The 26,058-nt window shown below is 39.8% G+C and overlaps 1 protein-coding gene across 5 annotated transcripts; it reads right to left on the minus strand.

Moving 5' to 3' along the window:
• BTBD3 (BTB domain containing 3) lies at positions 1–23,692 on the minus strand. 5 transcript variants are annotated; one of them, XR_011725169.1, is made up of 5 exons: positions 10,599–12,376; positions 10,002–10,092; positions 9,384–9,502; positions 4,404–5,535; positions 1–115 (listed from the first exon to the last, which is right to left on the minus strand). XR_011725169.1 is itself a non-coding variant. In XM_071740270.1 (5 exons), exons 2-5 carry the CDS (start codon positions 10,739–10,741, stop codon positions 4,503–4,505), a joined length of 1,386 nt encoding a protein of 461 aa, XP_071596371.1. In that variant the 5' UTR covers positions 10,742–10,866; positions 23,579–23,692; the 3' UTR covers positions 615–4,502. The 5 variants fall into 5 exon arrangements, 4 of the variants coding, with proteins under 4 accessions (XP_071596371.1, XP_071596372.1, XP_071596373.1 ...); XM_071740270.1 differs by lacking the exon at positions 1–115 and adding an exon at positions 23,579–23,692 and having other exon boundaries at positions 615–5,535; positions 10,599–10,866; XM_071740271.1 differs by lacking the exon at positions 1–115 and adding an exon at positions 23,421–23,547 and having other exon boundaries at positions 615–5,535; positions 10,599–10,866.
• Between the last annotated feature and the right edge of the window lie 2,366 nt (positions 23,693–26,058).

A 26,058-nucleotide genomic window follows, 5' to 3' on the forward strand; every position in this document is an offset into this window, starting at 1 on the left:
TTCTTACTATTGGTAAGTAATATCTGAAAGGTCTTGGCAACATAATGAAGTGGAGCTTCAGCTTCACTGTCCATAAAAGTATTTAAAAAGAAGTTTCAGATTGCCTGGAAGAAAACTGTTAAGTAAGAAAATGTCAGAATTCTGGCGAATATTACATAATTAACCTTTCAGCAGAGAACAGCCTCTTTGCCCTAACTATGCCCTTAATTCTGATACATCAGACTGAAAATCATGGCCCCTATTCTACCAACTGTCTTTCAGAATGAACAAGAGACCATCCCCCCTTCATCTCCACATACTTAATAATATTAATAGAACATTAAAATATTAATGCTAGTAGACAAGGTCTTTCATAAAGCATATAAATGAATTCATTCACTCTAGCTCATTAGCTTAATCATCAACCTTTTTACAATGTAACTGATTAACATTTTCATTGTTCTTCCTCCTTTTTTTCCTTAGACTTTTACTTCCTTGGGGGTCAAAAGAAGTCTGAATAGATAAGCTTAACAAATATCTCTGCACGATGGCACAACAATAGAAATCTGCAAGAAGAGGTAACTAAGTAAAAGCTTCCACCGATCATGCTTCAAAGATACTGCAGGAAACAACTATTTAAGAACTATTTTTATTTGCATGTTTAACGCCATTATACACATTCATGAGTCCAACAAGATCTGCACTGTGACATTAAAGATACAGTACAATCACATTCAACATGAGGTACTTCATATTTATATATATTTGTCCTTTATAAATAATGCTGTAAGCCTGCTAAGGTCAATTACCACACCAGCACAAAGAATGCTGGGACCTTAAGTTAGCTGAGTTTACCACAGCAAATAAAAAAAACCCAAACCAAACCAAACAACAACAACAGTTCAGTGCAAGAAGTATGTGGAAATTAAAATGCTTACTTAAATATTATTTTAGATATGCAGAAAGTATATTGCATTATACTCTCTTGCCACAGAATCCCCTCACCAGGAAAAAGAAACATGCCAGTAGCAAAGATGGCCAGGTACATTTTAAGAAAGAATCTATGAAAGGACTGCTGTTGACATGATGCTTACATTTAAGGTTGATACAGTCGATGCTTGCAAAATGTCACCAATGTGTTCAAGCTTGGATACTGCTGCTAAACCAACCAAATCTACATTTAGATATTTGTTGCAGTGCCCTCACGTTCTCAGGTGACTGGTACTTACCACCTTCTTATACACCAGTATTTGCTAGTATCAAGCAGTGCTGCAAGCATCAAAGTACTTCAGGGTGCTTATGTTTATTCATTCATATTGAAAAACTTGACATTCATCAGCTCCTAAAACCTGGAATGGACATGGAAGAATCAAGCTTGAGGTAGCTCTCATCCTACTATGCCAAAAAGACTTCATAAAAGCAGCAAATAATAATTAAATAACAGCTCATTTTCTACATATTACAGCTACACAGTATCCTGATCTTGCAGCTTGTGTTCCATTCAGTGAAAGTAGTTGATACCTCACCTTTATTTGCATATAAGTAAAATCCGAAAAATAAAGAGTGAGAACCCAAGTCTTTTCATACCAATGCAGCACTCTGATTTGTCCCATCAGCTGAGGCATTATTTTTTTTCCAAACAACTCAGAATGCAGCTTGATATTGCAAGTGACTTGTCAACCAAATCATCACTCAGAGTAATTGCATCTACATCAACTGCTTGCTGTAAGAAAACCTCATCAGCTGATTACCATCTTTCTCTACTTTCAAATGAATTTAAATAAATGGGACTACTGCTTAGCTGTTGTCTAAAAGAAGATAACCATTACCTCATCACAGTCTTGGATTTCTTTTTGCAGTCTCTTCAGCAGCTCTTCCTCCAGCCCATACAATTTATACTTGTCTATTTTAGGACACAGATCTAAACATGATCATCTGGAAGGTTTTTAAACCTCTTCCAGAGGAGTTTTCCATGGACCTTACTGTTTAGATTTCACTACTGGTCTGCAAAATGAACATCTGTTACAAAAACCCAAAACCTTTTCCTACAGCTTTCTGAGGGTATTTACACTTCAAAAAAGAATGCTGCTCTCACACATACACATGTATGAATGTACACAAAAGATTTTAAACTAACATGGGTGAAAAGCATAGATCTTGCAGGGCAATTTTGTATCTGACTCTCCTTTTATTACCTAGAGAAACGATCTGTGCTTTGGCCATAAATTGTTTGATGTCTATGCTCCAGTTTTCCTTACTTCAGATGGTATTTTGGACACCACAAAGATGTATTGGCACTTTATGATGGCCAGGGGCCAGGATTCTGGCCGTCAAGAAACACTTAGAGTAAGAGTATTAAACTGGTAAGAAATCATATGAGAAAAACATTTTTATTACAAAACTGACAAGTGAATTTAGGGTTATGCTACATTAATGTGTTGATATACTGTAACATTAATCTTCAAGCTGTCTAAACAATCATTCGGTCCTCTCATTTTGTTAAAACATACGCAACAAACAGAACCCGCTTCACAGAAGAAATAAGAATGAGATGTTTTGCAACAGGCAGTGTGCCTTTGAGAAGCAACTGTCCCAACATAGTGTTAAACGACATTCTTACATTTTAATAGTACCTGTACCTCTTATTTATACTGTTTTCCTTCCTTGATAAAAGGAGTCATGATCCCTAACACTTTTCCAAAAAACAATACAGACATACAACAGGAAGTCCGAAGGAAAAAAAAAAAAAAGCAGACAAGGTTCTGTGCCACATAATCCTCTGATTGCCATGTAGCCATATGCAGTTGCAAGAGATCCAACATTAACCCATCAAAGACTTTCCTCTGTTATCTGATGATATACACTAAGTGTAATACAACCACAGGTGGGAATCTCCTGTCTTTGTCTAAATTTCCACTGATAAGGTATGGTAATAAAAAGAAGAACTCTGACATTGCAGAAAAAAAGTCCAAATCAGGATTGGTACATCTTTTGTTTCTTTATAATCTGCCTCTACCACGTTTAGGAGGAAGGAAAAAAAACCCATCTAAAAACAAATAAAAAATTATCCTGCATCAGATGATAGGTATTTAATTCCCATTTATTTGGCAAGAGTTCAAAGAAAAGCAATTTAAATAGCAAATCAACTTCAATGTAGTAAAAACTAGGTCATAGGGGTAGAATTTCAAGAGCTGCATATACAATTTGATCATGTGAAAATACTTCCTTACCTTCGAAGTGGGATTCCTATGAATACGGAGCTCTTAGTAACTTCCTAAGCCTGCTTCCCCTCCTCCTCACTGAAAACACGTCCATGCACTGTAGACATGTTGTGTAGCTTCTTGAAAGCTGCTTGGTCCTCTCCATTTTCCCCTGCAGCCATCCCAAACAGTTGGACACAGGATCACAGAATAATAGGATTTTCAGGGTTGGAAGAGACCTTTAAGATCATCTAGTTCCAACCCCCCTGTCATGGGCAGGGACATCTCCCACTAGATCAGGTTGCTCAGAGCTCTGTCCAGCCTGGCCTTAAAAAAATTCAGGGATGGGCCTTCCACCACCTCTCCAGGCAACCTGTTCCAGTGTCTCACCACTCTCATGGTGAAGAACTTCTTCGTAACTTTCAATCTGAATCCACCCTCCTCTAGTTTGAAACCATTCCCCCCAGTCCTATCACTACACCTCACATCCTAAGAAGTCCCTCACCAGCTTTCTTGTAGGCCCCCTTTCAGATACTGGAAGGCTACAGTAAGGTCTCCTCAGAGCCTTCTCCTCTCCAGACTAAATAACCCCAACTCTCTCAGTCTGTCCTCATAGGAGAGGTGCTCCAGCCCTCTGATCATCCTCGTGGCCCTTCTCTGGACATGCTCCAGCACATCCATGTCCCTCCTGTAAAAGGGACTCCAGAACTGGATGCAGTACTCCAGGTGGTGCCTCAGGAGAGCAGAATAGAGGAGGAGAAACGCTTCCCTCAACCTGCTGACCACACTTCTCTAAGGATGAAGGTTTAAACTTATACTTTTTCTTCTTACAACTGAAGCACTTCATTTAGCTCTCATGATCAAATGCAGCTCATTATTGGAATCTCTTAAATCTGAACAACAGACTGAAGAGAGAGCTCTAAAACAAGGTGCTTCATTTTCTACCCTTATCTCCCTCCAAATAATTACAAGCAGAAAGCAGGAAATGGAGAGAAAGAAAATGGATCAGTGAGGATGGCATTTAGTGAGATACAAGAGGGAGACATCCCCTGGTGATTCACAGGTACAAAGCATCACCAGCAAACAGGCACCTCACCTATGAAGATTTGCTTGCTCCTCAGAGCTTCCAGTTTAAAGTTAAATTTTACACTTAAACTTTATCACCAACATTGCTACAATTATAGCAAGCCAGTAACTTGCCCACAGCATTTAGTTACATATTACCTGTACATCACATTATCTGCAGATAAAAAGCAAAGCATCAGCAGGCCTGAATTGGAATGGTTCTTTGTAGCAAAATGCTCCAACTCCACACACTTTCATTCAAGCATAAAATATGAGTTCAGGAATTTGCCCTCCCTGTACCCCAGTGCCATTTGTACTGTCCGAAGAGCACTGAAACTGGACGGTCACCTTCCCACACTGAACTTCTGTCATTCCTTCTTGTCCAAAATAGCTGAGTTCATTACCGTCAAGAATCACACTAGCTGTGTAAAACGTATCAGGCTCAATCTGCACTGGATATTCAAACCACACGGGAAAAGTGTTACTAGAACCATCTGAGAAATATTTACTCAAGTTCTGGCCTAGAATAACTCCTTGTCGTTTGAGTTCAATTTTGGCACTGTACTCTGCTGATCCACAGCTGGAGCCATACAGCCCGAAGCCAGCGATAAACACTCTTTTATCAACAGCAAACTGGATGCTGTCACACCGGCCACGGTAGCGCCACTGGTTGCTGCGGTAAGCACAGGACTGGAAACGATGGCATCGCTGAGGAACGAGGCCCTTCCGGGGCTTGCTTACAAACTGTAACTCTGGCTTTTTGGCAGCCGTGTACCAGAGGAATATATCATTGGTTTCATTCAGAGTCAGAATCCCAGACTGAGCAGCGCCATTTGCAAAGTCGTCGAGTGCCATGGTAGGGATACGTATTAAATACAGAGCCTTCCCCAGGACTTTGCGCTTGTTCTCTATGGTAGCCGTCAGCTCTTGTCGCTGACATTCCACTTCAGCCCAGTTCAGAGCTGCTTCAAAAACAACAATTTCTTTGGCATTCAAAGTCTCCCTTCGGAGAATGCTTTCAAGTGTCTGAAAATCAATGTCACAGAACCCCTCAGACTTCAAAGCTAGTTCAGCTTGGGCATCAATCACTTCCCAACAGCGCTGGGTCAGGTCAGGTTCCTCGAATAAGCAGCTCTGGGAAAGAAGCACACAAGCATTCTTTGCACTTAGACTTGTCTCTAGAAAGTTGACGCAGGCGCGGGCAAGGTGAGGGACGATATACTTCTTGGCAGCATAAAGAGTGGCCAGTACAGTATCTGCAGCCAGATCAATTTCATCACAATATATGTATCTGAAATAAAACACATGCATGTAACACTGGCACTTAATGCAAAAATGCAATTTTTCAACAGCAACTGGAAATCATAAACAAAGAATATTTAAACGGCTCCTCATTAACATTAAGGAGTGCTTTTAGGAAGCATTGATTAAATCCAGAAAGAAAGCAAAAACCAAATTCATCCTAAGTAAGACCATGGAAGAGAACAAACTTAAATATATGGGAATAAAACTTCACATTTTGTATACCCACTATGTAGACAATGGTTATATTTACAAAGTATCATCCCTCTGGCTAATGAGAGGCTACCTACCCCAGGTGGAAGCTCCTCAAGGGTTACCTTACATGGATAACAGCAGTCTGGAACACACATTACAAAGAGTACTTGTCCCATGACTGTGAATGATGATTTATTGAGTGAATTATTTATTTATATATAAATATGAGAATGAAAACAAGTTTACAAGACATAACTAGTTAGACTAAGAATTGCTAGCAAAGTATATCCAGTACTCTCCAGCTACTGTTTTAGGGAGGTAGCTTTTTCAGGTTTGTGTGTTTGTTTTATTTTGTTTTTAAATATGATGACAAAGCATATAGGAAAAGGCACAGAATCCTAATTTTCAGGTTTCTTAATGTTTACAACATCCTACCTCAACTACTGGAATGTTTTCTTCCAGTCCCATTGCAATACAGAGGAAAAACCTTTACTGCTATGCTGCTGTGGTGAAAGAGATGTGACTAAACTGCTGGGATTCATTGTTTAGAGAAACAAAGAATTGTACAGTTTGTTCTTTTTAATATTTCATGCTTCAGGGCCCCATTTGCAGCTGGTGAATCCAATGTGCTAAAACCATGCCAAATACAATTTTACTCTTCATAGGGATAAGCAAGTCTTGATGGTTATGGTTGATAAAAAGTGTCTTCCTCCGGTAAAGATGAAGTTGTAGGCAAGTCTGTACTAATTAAAATTTTCTAGTTAGAAGGTTTTCCAGCACAATGAATTTTTTGCAGAACAGATGTGCCTATAAAGTGGAATTAGGACCTACATTGATCTGATCATAGTTGTAAATATCTTTATTTGCATTTTTGCAGGTCTAGGGTACTATCTTCCAAGCCACAAGTAGAAAAAATGCTCTGCACAGATACTGCTCAAGCAATATAATAAAATCTGAGAGGTTACAGAGAAAAAAGAATACTCACATAGGTCCAAAATTTTTTTAACCTTTATTACTTGGTTTCAGCTGAGCTATTTGTAACAACAAACAGCTCATCTATATATCACTGGTTACAGGCTTAGCTCCTTTACTGTCCAAGAAATTTTCAGTTTACTCATTTATTATTCTCCTCATTGCTCTCCAACTCTTTTCTCCCTATAATTTTTTTTTTCTGCAAGTACAAAGAATGATAGCATCTGTTTTAAACTGAAATAGTACAGAAGCTGCTAGCCTAATATTCATGGAAGTGAGGAACTAATTCCCCTGATTTACAACAAGCACAGCACAGATTGGCTGTCAGCGATATTCCCCTCTCCTCACTCTGCCAATGCCCCTTGACTGTGAGCTAAAATTACTGATATTCCAGTTTCACCCTGCTCTTCACAAAGGATTCTGCAAGACCACAGGGTTTGATGGTTTAGTTACACCTTGATCCTGGGATAATACAAGACTATGGCTCTAACTTGAGCAGTCAAGATTAAGGTAAGATATCATACATTAAAAACATCACTTCACAGTGTCAGCTAGACTATAAATTTAGCCATATTTTAAAAACTGAAGAGAAAAACCAAATTTTCCTGGGAGAGTAATTATCATCAACCAGTTGTGGTATTGTTTCCTATGTTATACATGGCTATACCTTGTCCGGTGTTTGCTGTCAGAATGTCCACTGTACAGGAAAAGACAAAAATACTCACGCTGTAAGAATTCACTGGCCAATGGGGAAAACCAAACAAACAAACCAGCAAAACCCCATATAAAGAACCTTACAATTTTCTTACAGTGATGGAGATGTATCCCTTCTAACTGCGGAAAGGCACATATGAAGGAGAAGGCTACTTTGGACTACATAATCATGAGCCTTCTACTATCCACATCATAGCAAGCAACACTCATGGGGATGATTTCCCAAGGGGAGAGGAGCAAAGGGGACTTTGGTTCCAAACTCCGCCCAGTGCAGAACATGCCCTGGATCCTGAGATGAGGAGAATGCTGCACTTCCAAGCAGCATCCGTTCTCCTCCTCTGCACCATCATGGCTGCAGACACCCCTGGTGTCTGCAGCCACTGGAGCACTCTGCACTCTGCAGGTTCAGGCACATTGCATCAGTGGAAATTAGTACTACCAAGGCTAGCTCAATATCCACAATTTTTTTGTAGTCTTTTGATTTTATAAATAAAAGTTGAGAAAGTGAGATATTCCAACAGTTCTGGACATACTCTCAAAGACAGTTTCCTAAAATTCCATGGACTAAATAATATGCCAAGACCTAGATGTCATCACTGATACGCTCTACTCTAGATTTGCTTTCTGAACAAATTTCTTAATGATAAATTCAGAAAGTATTTTTTTATATGGAAAATCATGTTTAGCCACAGTGAAATAGATCTGCTGTTCAAAAAGGCAGAAGGGCAGGGAAAGCTAAATATCTTTTATTTGTGCCTTGCAAAATTCTGCATGAAAATAAAGCACAAGTCTGAGCTCTGCATAAAACATCCCCAAACATCCCATCTATTTACATAATGTCATATCCTAACTTTACATTCCAGATCTATAGAACGTCTGTGAGGCTTCAGCTTTTCCAAGCACAGTAACTGATATTTGCACATGTTCATGATAACCTATAAAAACCCTATACAACAAACTAAATGTAACTTTCGATGTTCATCTATAGTGCTACTGAAATGTAAAAAAACCCAACCAAACTACCAACCAAAAAACCACAACCATTCTGTAATCACAAGCTAGTCAAAAAATCTAAGAAATTCAATAAATTGCTAGCTAGTGATTACACCATTAGATGTAAGAAAATTTGCAGTTTATTAAAAGGTTACTCTTGGATAGTAATGTATATTCTTTAACAGAAAGCAATGGCAGCTACTAAACTTGCAGGGGAAAAAAACCTCAAATCCATAGCAGTTCTGTGATAAGGCATTTCTCTTTAACAATGAGAGTTTATAGATACATTCGATTCAGCAGGGGAGCTGCTTCATTATGTTCATTTAGGAAAACACAGCATGTCTTAAGCAGTTTGCAAGAAGAAATGATCATGTAAACTGACTGTTTTTCTCCCATTAGAATAAAAAAACCTATTTGTGTAAACTGCCTTTTTATCGATTTCCAAATGCATTAATATGAGAGAGGATGAGGAATTTAATTTCCAGAGGCTCTACTTAATAACTTAGGGTCATTTTTATAAGACAAGACCCGCATACAGCAAATTTATAAAGAGCTGGAATAATGTCAATATACAAACCCACTGTTTTTAAATTTTTACTATGCTTGTAAAGTAGAACAGGTTTTTTTGTTACAGCTGACAATTCTTTTTAGTAACTCCATTCCTTTGTGTAACATGTGCAGTGACAAATCAGATCAATAGGCATTACAGTACACAATGTGCCCAAAGATCCTCTGTCAAAGTCATTATTTATAACTGCCTACATTATTCTAATATATGCATGCCTGGAAGTAAAGGGGGAAAGCAAAATGAGGTAAAAGTTTAAAATACCTGAAACACAAAAAGAGAGAAATTTTAAGAAAATTATTTCTGTTTATACACAAGTCTAATAGTTTAGCTATGACATGGCTAGCGTATGTATACATCATAAAGGAAAACACATCCAGCAGATAAATGATGCTTACTTCAGCATTGCGAGAAAAGCAGCAGGCTCAACATCTGGTATACGGATTTCATCTTTGTCCTCAGCAAGCTCCCCATAAAACATTGCATGGAATACAGAGCTCCCAACAGCCAGGACATACTGTTGAGAAAGGGAAATCTCATTTTATGCTTTAAACTGAAAGCACTGCCAACAAAAACAATGTGGGAGAGCCACCCTGAGCATACTGGGCTTCACTGACAGACTCTGTAGTCACACTTTAGTAAGAAACGCATAGTCAAGAATGGTATTACACATTTTCTCTGCATTGTACTCTCTTGAGCATATATCTGTTAGCTACTGGAAAATGCTCATATTCACTACAGAAGTTAACTGTTTCTAGAAAATCTCAAGAGTACTATTAATAAGCAGCACAAATCAGTATTCCCAACTTTATAATGACTGCCTTAGCAAAGCATACTGTTTTAACCTAAAGCACAAAGAAAAGCAAGGGACAGACTATTCCACTGCATGCAGCCTTTTAAAATACAGAATTATGATTGTCCCAGAAGACCCAAGCCTCCCACACAACGTCCTGGCGCAGCCATGGGAGCCCTCTCTGGCTATCCCCTTCTGAGCTGATAAGGGAGCTATTGCTTACTTTGTGTCCTGGCAGCCGCTGGGTCCCACCTGGTGGCCCGACCACAAAATGAACATCTGCCATCAAGTCATTGTTGAACATCACTGCATTTCTACAAACAGAAGCAGCATGTTAATTTATGGCACCCACCAAAACTTTGCTTGCATTAAAATTCTTAACAACTTCAAGCTGCACCTTCATAGTGAAGCAGGTCACACTTTACACATCATCACACAAGTATAGCAAAGGAAAAAAAACATTAAGGAGAATGGGGGAAGAGAAAAGGGGTGTGCAAAAAAAAACAAATCAAAAACCAAATGCACAAACTTAGGAAAACTTTTCAAAAAGTGGAATCCAAGTCAAGCATATGTATCACTGAAAAGCTCCACTAAGGTCTAAATGCAAATCTTTGTGGGTACACTGCAGCTTCCAGCAACATTTTCATTTACTCAAGACAAACAGCTGTATTGTCTGGAAAAGAGATGTTAAAATATTTTCCATTACCAAAATACTTGTTTCGCTCACACGCAGAAAAAGAGAATTCAGCAAATAAATTAATAATATAAATACTTTTCACCACTCCATTCAAACAACAAAAATAAACTGCCCTGAACTTACCTCTCTCTGATGGTGGGATAAAGTCCTTGCCAATTAGGTGCTGGAATAGTGTTGTTATTATTAAGATTTTGCTGGTGGTACTGCTGGACAGCAGTTGTATTAGTGTTGGCTGGTTTCTTTCGGGGAAAAATATCAGCAGCCATCTTCTTCTTCTTTTTGGTCTTCAAGGTAATGATTTCATAGCAAACTGGAGGCAATTTGCTACTGCTGCTACTGCTGCTGCTATTTCCCTTCTTAGAACTCTTCTTAGACCTGTTCTTGACCGTCTCTGGAAGCATCAAGAAGAAGGTGAGACATTTCATGTTCTTCCCTTTCTCATCTACCATGAGTATACTTGTCTGTAAAGCTAGGTATCCTACCTAACCAGGAACATTAAGAAACGCACACGTGGCAGCTGTTAAACAGACAGCAGCAGAGCTGAGAGTTTGCTTCTTTTGCAGCAAGACAAGGTGACCTTTCCAGTGCACCGAGTAAGAAACTGGCTTTAAGTTTGATCCAGTACTTGAATCGTTAAATACATCCCCATCATTCCTGCCAGTTTGATTACTTTCCAGATTTCCTGATCAGGAATTGCCTGAAAGCACTGCACCCTGTAATGAGGGTGCATACAAGACTGTAGCACTGGCTTGCTGAAGGGGACTAGCAAGACGTGCAGGGTAGCACCGCCAGTGTGCTCAGAGAGCTGAACTTGTGTGCTGAAGGGATGGGAACAGAGTAGGTATCACAGCCCTGCAGATGGAGTCAGCCAGTGCTGGGAGCCAATAGCTGAAGTCACCGATAACGATTGGACCCAGCCGCACAGTGACACCTATTGTAACGTATGCTGCTCTGACATTAAAGCGACAGCAGTTGCACTCTTCGTTTCATACGTAGTGTTAAATAATAAAGTAACAAATGGCAAGCACAGTTGCATAACTGCTGGCCAGAAGCGTGTGCTTTTACTTGCCTTGCTGCTGCTTGAATTTTCACAGGGGAAGCAATATAAAGTTGAAATCAAGTAGTAAAATGTATTTGAGTCTAAATATTTCCACGGGAGCTATTTCCACATGCAGGTGATATTAACATGACTTCATATGTCTCTAGTATTCCCACAAATCCCTATAATAACAGCAGTTCAGCAAAAGCATGCTATAACTATCAGAACCAAATTAAAGCAACCGACTAGCAGCAGCAGCAGTGAGAGCGATGCAGTTAAACAATCCCTTTCAGCACAGCTCCTACTCCAGTGTAACATGAATAGAGATGAGGTCACAGCTTTAGCTTTAACTCCTTATGTTTCTAGATAATGCAGTAGCTTTTGACAGGGGTCCCAAATCACAAAGTGGCGCTAATTAAGCCAGCTTACACCAGACATGGCTGCACCACATCAGAAGAAAACTTCTAGATGTGCAATCAGATTAAAGTAAACCAGAGTGAATATATTTAATCAATATTTCAAAGCACTAAATGAGAAAGCCCGGCTGATTTACAGAGTCTTGGGTAGAAATCACTCTGAGATGCAAAAAACCCCCAATTTAATTCACAAATACTTTCTTAAAAAATAGGATTTAAGCTATGCTGACCAAACAATTTAAAGAGGATTAATTTTCAGTCACTGGTTTACTCAGAACTTAAATTTAGATCAGATTTCCTTAACAGTAACTCAAATGTATAAAACTCCATAGCCAACCACAAAGCATAGCCACTTCAAAAAAACCCAAAACCACAGGGAAATACACAATACTAAGGATAAGTTGTCAATAATTCACACTTTAATACATTTGGGGTGGTAGAGATAAGTAATATATGATACCATAACAGTGAAATTAAAGTGAGCACCGAAGGTTGGTGGAGAAATGGCAGACCTTGCTGAAATCCCCAGAAGAAATCTGACACTGACTTAAAGTACAGAAATGTTTCTCAAGTTATTTATTGGAGCACCATCACAATTGCTTGAATAGCAGCTAGTTTTGCAACACCCAATTTCTAAATGTGCTTTAAACCCAAAACTGTAAAACCTAAGTGCAGATATTGCAAAAATTATCAGGTCTCCTTGGGAGATACTCCATATTAAGCACTAACAAAATGTCCTGGCAGTTGGCCATCTGGAGACTTTGCTGCAGTGGCTTCAGATGATACCATTTCCAGACACATACCTGTCCTCTCTGAAGCCACTGCTCATGGAATGGGGAAACAGAAGGACATGCACCCACGCCTCAGTAGATACATTTCGTAGCCCAACATCTTAGTGCAAAATTACCTTGGCCAAGAATTTAAAAGATGGTAGGTTACACCTCATGTGGTTGATAATCAGGTATGTTCTAAAACACACTGAGAGGTAGGTTATGCAACTTCAAAATAAATACTTTCAAGCAAGCTTTTCTTTCTTTTATTCTTCCCTTTCTCTTCTGTTTCCTTTTTTATCTACAACAGATTGATTTGGAAGGGAAACTAACAATCTAAGCCACATTCAACTGCAGAGGAAAGGAAAGGGTAAAGGAGAAGAAACATCCCACAGGTGGGATGCATATAACTGCTCACAGCTGGGAGTTTATAAAAGGGACACAGCAAGTATTCTCAGCACAAATTTTGAGTTTGTTGAGATTGGGTAAGTCATTTTTCCCCTCCTTATGTAACTTTCCAGCCCTCATAGTTACAGGGATAATCCTTTTGCCACAGCACAGAAAAGCCATTTCAAAAGGAACAACAGGTTCTAAAAATCCTATAGACATAACAGCAAAACCACTCTTAAGAAAATCTGGTTCTCATCACTGCAGTTGGCAGGAGGTAAGAGATAGCAGGGGTTAGGAGAGTCATATAGGAGACATGATTTTCATTCCATAAATTCATCTTACAGACTATCCAAATATATAACAGCCAAGGTCCTTGCACAAATTTTTCAAACTATTTGACCAGTACAAATCCAGAGATCATACGCACACCGGATAAGGTTACTGGGAGGCTACAGAAGAGAAAGAGTTGGCTTGACCATTCAGTTCAGCCTGGGAAATACTGGTCATGAACCATTGCAGTCCACCCTACCTTTGGCTTCTGTAAAACACAACGCAGGTGTACCATCTTGTCCTTTCTTGGGAAAGGAAAAATTATGATGTTCTGCCTGAATCCAGTAGTTGGACAGACCCCCAGCAGACAAGATGACAGGATAAAAACCGACCCCAGTAGATAAAAAGCCAAACTGCTATTTTTAGCTGCTCTTAAGTCCGTCACAAAATCTTGTCTGCTAAAACTGTCAAGTAGTGCTGATTCCACAGCAGACTTCAAAAGTTCCTATGAAAACCTACAACCCATTACAGGCTTTATAACACCTTCCACTGCACTTCATCACCTGAGAAATCAACTCTCCTAAACCAATCACTAGATGCATGTAAAATAGGGAAAAGACACCAAAGATGTAGTGCTGGTAGCACTCACTAATCTGTCCATTTTGGCAACAACTTCCATTTTCCTGCAACATAGTTTTCTGTTAATGACTTTACAAATCAATACATTAGCAGTCAGTAAAAGCAACCAATGAACACTGCTGAAAGACTAGTCAAAACTCCAAATTTAAATCAGTCAATCTCTCGAAAGATGATCAAGGAAACTGACCTTCTTTCGCTCAAGGATCTATGAGTTTCTGAAAGCTTACTACCATGTGTTCCTAATCTTCAGCACTTCTCATTGTTCTTCATTAATTATATTTTAACAGAACCAAACTTGATATGTGCAACCTAGAGAATGTAAAATATAGTTCCACAAAGATACATCTCTATTTTATAAGCAAAATAGTCAAACAAGAAGCAGTTTAACTTAAAGTGTGAAGGAAAATCCACACTTAAATCCTAACACTAGCCTAAAAAAATCCAAAATGCTAGAGGTGAACAATTAAGCAAAGGGCTATATTCTGAGTCTGAGATTCTACACATCGAGTTATATGTCACTTTCAAATTACTAGAAGGAAGTGGCAGTCCCTTGGCAATCAGCTGACTAAATACTGTGAACAACTGAAGCATCAATTTTGCTGTTGAAATCCAATAGCATACACTGTAAATGCAATCCCAGTTTCATTTATGCCACAAGACCATCATGTACCTTGACACCATTGTTAGGGTTGGCACAAGAGTCATACTATAGGACAACTCATGTTACGTCTTTTATTTGTATGGTGTTAGTATAATTATGCCTTTCCAAAGGTAATTTCCAACTGAGAAATATATAATTTTCAAGGCTCAAGGCTGGTGGGAGGATTTTTCCTCATACTATATCTGTCTCTCTTGCCACAACAGCACATATACCCAAGTTTTTCTGATTTTTTTTTTTCCTTCTAGTAAGTTGTGGTTTTCTACATCTCTCACAGATTCATTCTTCTTGTTCTAACAAGTATTGGACAATTCTATAAAAATAAGCCTTCATCACAATTCCCAATTAGCTGCTAAGAGATCATTAATAGAGGAATGAGTTCCAAGCAGAGGATAAGAAAATACATATATTTCTTTTTTGTAAAATTGCCAAGTCTTTGCCTTGCATAGGCAGTTCTTACACCTATGCATCATTAACATTGTTTGAATTGTGGATTTCCCCTTGCAAAGGAACAAATCTCAGACAATACATCTGAATTAACCATAATAAACACACAATGTTAGTTTAACAGCTCTACCTGCCCACTCCTAAATTCAATTGAATTTAAGCTGACTTGAAGCATTCACTTAGAAATGGAATGCACAAGTTGAAAAACAAAACCAGAAAACTCAGCAAACCACACAGCTGAGAAGCTTAGTTCTCTTTATCTATCTATGACATAGTCACCTGGAAAAAGCCTTCCCAAACACCATTAGAACTCTTCTATTTGTAAAAATGTACATCTGGAAATTGAAATATGTCTAGTATTGATTTCCTTAAGTAAAAAAATCCATTACAGTCAACAAAATCTTACACCCTTCCCTCTCCCAGTTTCTGATTGACAGCCCTGAAAGTAACCAAGATTGTATCCACTTCTGTTTGTTGCAGAGAAGTGCTGGCTCTGAAGTCTTACTCTGTAAGGTCTTCCATGGGAAAAAAAAAAATGAAAAAGATGACTAAAAGCAGGGATAAAGATGGCAATGAGTCTCAGATATGACAGAATATAGAGTGAAAAATAGAGAATGTCTCTTTCTCAGAATTGCTAGGAGCTAGGAAAGAGTAGACTAGCACTGAAGTAGAATTGTACTTTGAACCAACAGTAGAAGCTATGAAACAAACCGTTTCCACAACCGTTGAATTATATTTGCTATAGCTCTTATGCTATACTAGCAAAACACCTGTTGGCAAATTTTCTTCTTAACTCTGCTTAGCATTTAATATTAAAGTATGGGGACTTAAATATTTTGCATAATATTAACCACCAAGATAGTTCTTAATTTTTTTTCTTTAATTACTGTAATGCTTTAAAAAAAACAAAAGCAGAATGCCCTGAGCAGCTCAGTCAACAGGTAAATACAAACTTACATTAAAAAGATGCTTAAAGAATGAGTATTCAGATATCTTTAACACTTTCATTCTTCTCTTAATTGCTGCCATACAGGCTGTGTCTATGTAGGGCACTCCATACTGGTCTCCTAACCAAATCAGCCTTAATTTTATTAATTTGTCCTTTCTGTATCTGTAATAATTTTCAGTGCCCTCTTGATTTTTTTAGAGTAATATCCTTTTTGAGACTAAGCAATCAAAACAAACATTGTATTTAAGAATAACATTTAGCTCCATGTTTACTTGTGAATTATCATCCTTTCTTTCTTTAGATTTCTATTGGCTCTCCATGAACCTGTTCCTAAACCAAGTGCAACATCTGCTATAATTTTTTCCCCTCTCACTTTCTTCCATAGCTGCTTAAAGTTTGCAATTTCATCCCAGTGAGAGGTTTGATAATTTTATTTTTATGCCACAAACACAATGTAACACAAAAGACTTCACCATACTGTTGAGTTTTGCTTTTAATGTTTAAGGGTCTGTTGCCAGCTCCATCAAAATAAATATAGCTAGCACATTAAAGTGAGAAAGAAAAGATGTGTAAAATTCTCCTGTATTTTCACTGTGATTTCAATACCATGCTTCCTGCATGAACTATGGTACACGTAAACCACAATCATAAAAAGAAAGGCTAAGTTCAACAACCTATAGGGAATGTGTTTGTATTGTATTACAGTGAATTATTGCACAAAAATTCCCTTCCATACATAAGAAAAGAAATAATGCAAACTGCTTCATTACAACACAAAATACCTGATTTTAGCAGACTGCTGAGAACATACTCTTCAGTGTCACAGTTTGGGAACTGCAGGTAGAAAATATCCCAGACAGAATTAGCAAGTTATTCTAAAAATATTAATTTGCCTTTTGACAGTTCAAAGTAAAAACAAGAATTATAAATGAACTCTAGGATAAGAAAACCTGCAATTAGAAAATGAGAAATTCAATCCAATGTTACAAATTTAAACTGTTTTTTTTACTAACTTAAAAGTTCCAAATTATGCACTTCTTCCCCATCACTACTACTCCAGCTTGTCCACTTCATTCCACGTTTTTTGCTCTTGCCAGTCCGCAGGGTCAAAAATAAGTTCCTTTTTTAGTGGTTGCCTTTTTTTTTTTTCTCCTTTAATTTCTAAACATATTGCAAACCTGAAAGCACTCAAGCCTTTTTCCAAGACAGAGGTCAACTTTAATTCTACTCTTCCTCTTACCAAAACTGACTTACAAAGGAAAGATCAGATAGCTCAGGAAATTGGTAATGAGATACAGTGGTTTTCATCTCTAGGTCACTAATTCTAAATTGACCGAGGTCAACAGTAATCAAAAGTCATTAGCATTTAACGATCGTTCCTTGCCCTCTGAGAAAGAAGCTAGTGATCTCAATGCACTTCACAACAACCAGCACTACAATTAGTACTCACATGCTGCCTATTTCAAGACTGAGATCGGGATCGGATGACTACAGACAGAATTTCCTATCTTATAGGCATAGATCTCGCCTACCGAGACAAACCTTTATACAAATATTAACTTGGCTCCAAAACTAATCTTTTAAAACTGAATAGTTAAATTAATAGCGACTCTATAAATGGTAGGTTGGAAAGTGAGTTGTCCTGCTCCTTTACATCCATGGTTTCCAAATGTCTTTGTCCTCCTATACACAGGAAGTCTTCAAAACGCAAATTTTAACAAAAAGAAAAGACATTTCCTCAGCTAGTCCTCTCTTGTGAAAACCAACGGCACTAGAAGAGTAATTAACCCATTCAGTATCTACCCAGGAGACTGCATTACAGTTGATTATGTCAGCATATACTTCAAGGACTATATTTCCCATGTGTAGATAACCTACATTCACCATATCGAACTACAGGATTGAAGTATGCTGTGGGACAAAGGTGGAGGAGAGGATATTGCTACAGCTGACATCATACCTGTTCCTTGGACTGCAAACTTTGATCTTACAAGACAGCCATGCTACCAGCACCTTCCAACTAGGTTAAGAAAAACAGAGTGGATTTCTGGAAAGCTTAGTTAGGTGTCATGAAGTAAATGTCAGTAAGGTCTGTTATGTGAAAGCTACATCATGCCAATCCATAGTTCCCTAACCTTGACTGGATGAAACCTGTAGCTTAAAAAAGAAAAGCAGGTGAGTGATTCAGCATACTTGGTTTACAGTAGAAGAGCACACCTCAAGTTATTCAGTAAAAGTATTTTAAATGAGTTTTAAAAGGGGAAAAATTGGTACAGCTTCTTGCTTCTACTTCATTTTAAACAACAAAAGAGGAAGATTATCCCTGTCAGTGAAAGAAGAACAGGCCACTCCTGTGGCAAAACAAACATTTGATAAGAAACATAATGGCTCTCACTTCTCAACAATGAAAATCAAAACACATGATTAACAACTCTTGCAATCTTTTGACAACCGTTTAATAACTCCATTTTTTAGATATAGAAGACCTACTGCTGCTAACCTGAACTGCATTCAAATAGTCAAAGGAATGGAAACAAACTTAACATCCATTTAACTGCACTGTACTGACTTAATCTTCCTTTGCCAGTTGTTAGAAGGTGTGGATCTTGTCACTTGCCCTTGTTTCAACTCATAGCACATGAAGCTTCTGTTAGAACAGCTAGCCCACAAGGGAAAAAGTTGTTGCCAAATTTTTATCATAACTTTTTTAGAAAATCAGATTTACTTTCCTTTGCTGCAAATGTTTGTCTCACCTTGCTTATTAGATCAGTTATGCTTTAGTATTTTCATTAATTTACAAGTGAATGGCAGCTACTTTCCAGTAATCGATTTTCAAGATGAAAATATAGTTTCAGAATATACATTTGAGCATTAAGATGTATTTTTCTAACAATGTTGGGATATCCTAAACTCCTGCTCTCCTTCAAAGGAACCTCAAGGGAGGCTGGAGCAAGGAGGGAAACAGCCTTAATGGACTGTGATAGGACCAGAGGAAACGTAAACTGCACCAAGAGAGGTTTAAGCTACGTATTAGGAAACATTTTTTCACTGTGGGGGTTGTCAGGCATTGAAATGGCCTGCCCAGAACAGTGGTGGAGTCACCATCCCTGAAGTTATTTAAAAGGAGTTTGGATTTGGTTCTCAGGGACATGGTTTAGTAGTTAGATTATGGTGTTCGTCAAAGGTTGGACTGGGTGATCTTGAAGGCCTCTTCCAACCTAAAACATTCAGAAACCCTAGTACATGCCAGAATTTTAGTAGTGATAAAGAAATAAAGAGCAAGTAATCCAACATAAGAGTATTATTACAGGACTTTGCAACATAAACATACATATGCATTAATGTTATGTATTATAAAGTTTTATATAGTATGAAAGCCTTTACTTCTTGTGCTGTTTGTGTCTGGGACAGAGTAAAGTTTCTTCCTAGTAGCTAGTAAGGGGCTATGGTTTGGACTTGTACTGAAAAATGTACTGATAATGTAGAGAAGTTTTTGTCACTGCTAAGCCCGGCTTAGACAGTCAAGGTCTTTTCTGCTTCTCTCCCCCACCAGCTGGCAGGAGGTGCAGAAGAAGTCGGGAGAGGACACAGCTGAGACAGCTGACCCCAGATGACCAAAGAAATATGCCATACCGTATGACATCATGTTCAGCATATAAAACTGGGGGGAAAAGAAGGGGAGGACATCGAGAGTTGCAGTATTTGTCTTCCCAAGTGACCATTATGGCTGACAGAGCCCCACTTTGCTGGAGGTGGTTGAACACCTGCCTTCTGATGGGAAGTGGTGAATGAATTCCTTGTTTTGCTCTGCTAACAAGCACAACTTTTGCTTTACCTATTAATCTGTCTTTATCTCAATGCATGAGTTTTCTCATGTTCACTCTTTTATTTATTTCCCCAAACTTACTGTGAGGGAGTAAGTAAGTGGGTGGATGTATGTGTGTGCTTAGTTGCCAAATGGGGTTAAACCAGACTTTTTTGTGGTACAAATGGCGTATTATCATCTGGGTCTGACAGGAAAGTATCACTCAAGACAAAAATCAAATGGCACTAAGAAATTGAATGCATCTAAATATACTTTGTACATGTTGTTGTGCATGTATGTTGTACGCGTTTTTGTGCATTATATTACCCAAACATCACATGGTATTAATTTGAGCTATGTTCCTCAACAGCTGTCTAGTAGGGCAACAATTTCTTTCATCTCTGAGTTGAAATGTATGCATAAGACTCCAAAGTAAGGTAAAATACTGCAAAAAAGGAATGGTGTAAGCTACTGCATAAATATGTTGTAAATAATAAGCAGCTAGTTTCAGCTTCCTCCCAGTGTTAGAGGATGGCTTGCACTTTCCTCCCTCCCTAAGTGAGCAAGGTGACACACCATTATGTAGCACCTGGCATATTATGGAATGATTTTTAAGGGACTTCATTCCAGCAACTATTGCAAGCCTACATATAAAAATCTCACAACAAGCAAATGCACTGAAGAGTTGCTTTCATTTCTCAAACAAGTATGCTTTGAGCAAAGGGGGAAGCAGAAAAGCTATAGTTACAGAGAATGTAATTTTTTTTTAAGAAAATGACACATTTGAATTGCTTTAGATGAGGAGAAACTAGAGCTCAGGTAGATACAAGAATGTAACCTGGTACCTATGTATCAGGTCACGGGAGGATGTTATCAAGTCATTCAGTCCAGTACTTGAAGTGGTATGTGATCCACTGGTGTTGATTTAGGATATTGGCTAACCTCCGGATACACGTAACAGGGCTGGACAATGTGATGTCTCAAAATGCCTTCCAAATCTGTTCTCTGATTCTGCACTCTACATCTCCAGGACAGCCAGGAGACATTCACAAATCACCAACCAGTTCACCAGCATTTCAAAATACTTATACAGTGGACTCGTTTGGTTTTCTTTTACTCTAGCTTGCTGAGTTATCAAGCTTAGACTAGAGCAGCAGAATAAGAACATAGATGAGCCAGGCTGGAAAACTGGAAGTTTACAAATTCAAACGAAGTGACCTTTTACTTAAGCTTCCACCCTCCCCAGCTTTCTGATTTACATACATATTAATCGGTTTTGTAATTAAAGACTGGGATTGGAATTCAATTTATGGCAGAAAATGGAACTGAAGACAACTCCCATCTCCGGATGCTTTCCTGCTTTCAATCTCTTCCTTCCAGGATTCCCATTCACTACCTTCCTTTGTTTTACCTTGCTCTTTGAGATAGCAACTGTTGCTTATCATGTATCAATATAATAGTGCCTCACAAAAATGGAGCTTCCATGCCAGCTCAGGATCTAAACATTTCCTCATGTAAAACAAAACAATTGTTTTCAATGTCTGAGGAGTTTGTAGAAGGAGCATTTCATCACAGCAGAACTATCTTGAATTCTCAGAGAAATCTAATGCTGGGCATGAAACACATTCTGCTGCAAAGCTAGTATCATTTGCACAAGTTCACACAACAGATGAAGACCTAAATTTCTTCTGACAACATAATGCATGGCCTACCATCAGCAGATCTCTGTTTTAATTCAGACTACCCCTAGCACTGATGTCATAAGCATAACAACTGTTTGGTAACTTCAGAAAAAATATTTGCTCACAAGCTCTAAAGAGCAAGTGTCCAAATAATTAAAATTACTGTTGCTACCTGCCTCTTAGCATTAAAAGGCAAGCCAGAGGAATTCCATACTGCTTCTTAAAGGTGCTTTCTCCAGGACTGAGCTGAGGATCAATTGAGGGGGAACACAAGCAAAATGATTGTGCAGTTTAGCTGCAGTGTACTTACTGTCCGGGATTAAAACAAAACAAAACAAAACACCACCAAACCAAAATAATCTGCAGACAGCATTCAACTCTGGCAATCCTGCAGAACATACTTCAAACAAATAGGGTCCTAAGAGATTAGATTTGCAAATTTAAATTACTCAGTGAAGCCAAGGTACTATGTGTTATGACATACTGCACCTACTTGCTATAAGAAATGTTGAGACAAGTTATTTCCCATCAAAAGAAAAGCTTTTTTAAGCCTGAACCTAATATAAAACAGTTCAATTACCATAGAATATAGTAACGTATACCTACAATTCAACATCCCTTCTCTCTCCAAAAAAACCCCACAAAGCAACAACAAAAAAGTCCAGGACAGATAGATTACATGCTGAAAAAAAAGTAGAGTGGAAACTAACAACAGTGCAGAAAAAAACCTACAGCAGCACCCTTCAAATATGACACAGACAGTCGTTGTTGTTCTGATTAGTTATGTTAGAAATTATCAATTTAGAAACAATTAAGCTAGCATAAATTCAATTTAATGTTTTCTTACTTCAAATGAGAACAGCCTATTTTTTAATGCACTGCCACTGAGGAAACACCACAGGCAAATAAATGAGTTTACAAACTTAACCTGAAGGTTACCATAGACTTTCTTGAAACAAAACAGGGAAATAGTGAACTGTAGAGGTATGGGCCTTCAACTGAAACTAGTCTTCAGTGATGTACATAGGGAAGTTTGGCCAATGATGTGTGGGACAGGATGTGGTATTCATGTCAAACTGAGTGCAATTAATTGTTTCTCTAGGAAGCCTGATTTAATTGAAACTTAAAAGATACTTCTTCTAAAGAAGCATTACTTTAAGACAAACGAAAACCCAACCAAACAAATCGTGACTTTTTTTACATAACTTTGAATTTTTCCCAGTCGAAGTGCCAGCCAGCCCATACACACACAGATGATCCCCCGGCCAGGCGGTCAGGCGCCTTGGCAAAGCCAGGTCACAAGTCCGGTGCTCCTTACACTTCCCGTGTGATCCAAAACCACCCCCCCTATTAGAGCGGTTTATCACCACCACTTCGCTCCCTGTACCACGACGAAGCCAACCCGCTTCTGCACAAAAGGCAGCTGCATACACTCAGAAAATAATACTTTAAAAAAAAAAAAAGTAAGAATGAAACCTTAGGAAAAGGTTGAAGACGCAAATAATGACTCTGATCTGGCAATGACCGTTTTCCAAAGGGCTCTTTGTGACGGGTGAGCGATCGCTTCAGCGGCAGCCGGCCGGGCCGGGCGCTCCCCACATAACTCCCCCGTCTCCCTTTTCGCAAGTTCCGCGGCGGGTGCGGGCGTCACCCGGCGATGCCGGGGCTCAGGTGCGGCCGCTCCGCCCCGTCCCTCACGGCGGCGTCCCCACAGTCGGGGTATCGGTCTCCAACCGCCCGGCTGCCCGCCCAGGAGCTCCCCCCCCCGCTCCCCTCGCTCTTACTACCACTACGGCTCCACCCGCCCGCCTCCGGGAGCAGACGCCACCGCCCCAACACTACCCTTCCCCCGGCGCCGCGGCTGACTGCAGCTCCCTCACCATCCGCAGGACGCCCGGGGCCCAGCGGGGCCTCCCTGGGTCCCCCCCTCACCGCTGCCTCAGCCGTAACGGCCCGGTAACGGCCGAAACGGTCGCCCCGCGGGCGCGCGCGCGCGCTCTCCCTCGCGCCCCCCTCCCTCCCTTCCCCTCCCACTGACCTGAGGGCGCTCCCGCTACGGGGCGAGCGCGGCCCCTCGCAGCGGCACGCGCACCACCACCTCGAGGACGCGCCCGCTCGCCCCGCGCGCACGCGCACGCCCTCTACTCCCCCCCCCCTCCAACTCTCCTCGCCCTGACATCGCCGCGGGCGCGAGCGGGGCGGGGCCGCGCGCGGGGGCTCCGCCCAGAGCGGGGCGGCGGCCTCACCCCGAACCGGGACCGGGAGCGGGGCCGGGGTTCACTCGCCCCTCCTGTCCTCAACTCCCGCCTCCCCTGCAGCCACCGAGCGTGGAGCCCTGGGGGGCAGGGATGCGGCAGCCGCTTTTCGGCGGCGTGGCGGGGTTTTTACTTCAGAAATGAGCTCCCGCCGTACCGGAGGGGAGGTTCGGGTCTAGGCCCGCCCGGATGCTGGGGGCATCCGAGGTCTGCGGGGGCCACACAGCAGCAATGACTTTAGGTTTTGGCCAGCAAAAATGGGCTGTGGCACAAAAAACAAAAAATACCCACACACCAAAAAGCCACAAACAAACAACCCACCCCCCAAACAAAACGACAAAAAACCCAACCCCCCCAAAAAATCATGCCTAAAAACCATCCTCAAAACAAAACAAAAACCCCACAAAAAACAAACAAACAAAAAAAACCAAACAAAAAACCACCAACCCCCTCCAAAAACCAAAACTTAAAAGTGAAGGACAAACAGCACCTTTTCATTTAATTAAAAATCTCCTTAGAGCCCAAAATTATGCATGTTCTTGGCTTGCTACATCCAACCTGTTGGAGGATCACCCTTTAAAAAACGATTCTGGGTGTGCACACACCTACACCTGCACCTACACCTGTGAGGATAAGCATGTGGTGGTGTGTTCCCTTTAGACAGCAGCTTGTTTCGAGTTGCATGGTGACCAGGTATTTTTCCATGTAAAACATTGCATTTGTTACTCCCACCCTGCACACCTCCAGAAAAAAACCCGAACAAAGCAAACAAACAACAAAAAAAACACCCTAGAGCAGAAACTCTTCCAGCATCCATGTTTCATTCCAGGGCCAGCAGGCAGACTAAGGGATGAACCACCCTTCCCCCTCACTTTAGTTTTTTTTCAAATTAATCCAATCACACAATTAGAGATTAATATCCTATGTCCTTTCCTTGCACAAGTTGTTCCTGCCCTGCTGCTGCTAAGGCTTTAAAAAAAAAAAAAAACAAAACAAAAAAAACCCCAAACAGAAAAAACCCACCACAATAAACCAAACAAAAAATAAAATAATATAAAAACAAAAACCACCACCTTTTTTGTGAGCTGCTGCAGAAATAACTAGAGATAGAGGCATTTTCAGGATCAGTGGCCAGGTTTAACCAGGAACTTCATAAATAAGGAATTTCTCATAATGCCATTGTATCAAACCACATGGGAAATTAAAATATGTTGCTAGCACTTATTTTTAAAAGCATAGCAAAAGGCTTTATTTGAAGCTTCAGTGTGGGTTGTTCTTTTTGTTTTGGTTTGGGTTTTTTTCCCCTAAAGAAACAATTATTTCTGGAATCACTGCTGTGTTCTGGCTTTAGTCTCCCATTTACCTATATTTTACACGTTATTTTAGCAGATACCTTCACAATGTGAAGTTAGGCATATCTGTGGATAAGCAATACTTTGCTTTTTCCATTTCAATATTTTAGCTATTAAAATAGATAAGAAACTAAGTAGCATCAATTATGTATGTATAGACACACACTCTATAGCTCTTAGGGATTTTGCCAGCAGACCACATGCTTTAAATTGTACCATGTAAATGAAGATTTAATCAGGACTTGGGAAACCAACAAAATCCTCATTGTCTGAAGTGAACTTAAACAATCTGTAGATAACCATTGTAAATTTCCATTCTATTTTCAGACTGAAGGTAAAGGACCCTCTTTTGCAACTGTAGTAATTTAGATGGGCAAGTGGTGAGGAAAAACCTTTATAAATAAATCATTGTAAGTAAAATAACCTTTAGAGGAGGTTATTTTGCAGTCTGAATGAGATCTCATAGTGAGGAAATATCTACTCGCAGTAACCCCAATACACCCAGGAGCTGGAAGATAAAGTCCTGCAATATTTTTGCTCATGCACTTCTGATTGCGAGGCAGCAAGGGCTGCCCAAATTAGGTCCCTAGATTAGGGGCTGCAGCAAATAACATTTGTTTTTCCTTTTTTTGGCTCCTCAGAGCTCTCCTGGATTTCCAGTCCAGCTGCACACAGGGTCTTGGATCCCCCAAAGAGCTTCAGGCCCTGGTTTAGTACTGATACCAACACTGAATTTAATTGTAGCAGTCACAGCACCTCACAGAAGGCTCTGTGCACCCAGCTGAACTTCCTTCACTACAGCAGCAATGCAGGAGGCTGTACCATGGCCCTAGAGCACCAGTCCCACCCCGTCCTCAGCCCATCTTTACTCACAGTGGCTGGTTATACCTCAGCTGTGGAGTTCATTTCAA

Source organism: Heliangelus exortis, chromosome 3 (genome assembly GCF_036169615.1).
Source record: "Heliangelus exortis chromosome 3, bHelExo1.hap1, whole genome shotgun sequence".
Taxonomy (NCBI): Eukaryota; Metazoa; Chordata; class Aves; order Apodiformes; family Trochilidae; genus Heliangelus; species Heliangelus exortis.

What these genes read in the sequence shown, in the direction of transcription:
- BTBD3 (XM_071740269.1), bottom strand. Translation starts at nt 10,924, where the DNA reads ATGGTAGATGAGAAAGGGAAGAACATGAAATGTCTCACCTTCTTCTTG. An exon ending in TATCCCACCATCAGAGAGAG is followed by an intron (nt 10,093 to 10,598) that starts GTAAGTTCAGGG and finishes TTCTGTTTGTAG; the next exon opens with AAATGCAGTGATGTTCAACA. An exon ending in GCTTTTCTCGCAATGCTGAA is followed by an intron (nt 5,536 to 9,383) that starts GTAAGCATCATT and finishes GTTTTATTTCAG; the next exon opens with ATACATATATTGTGATGAAA.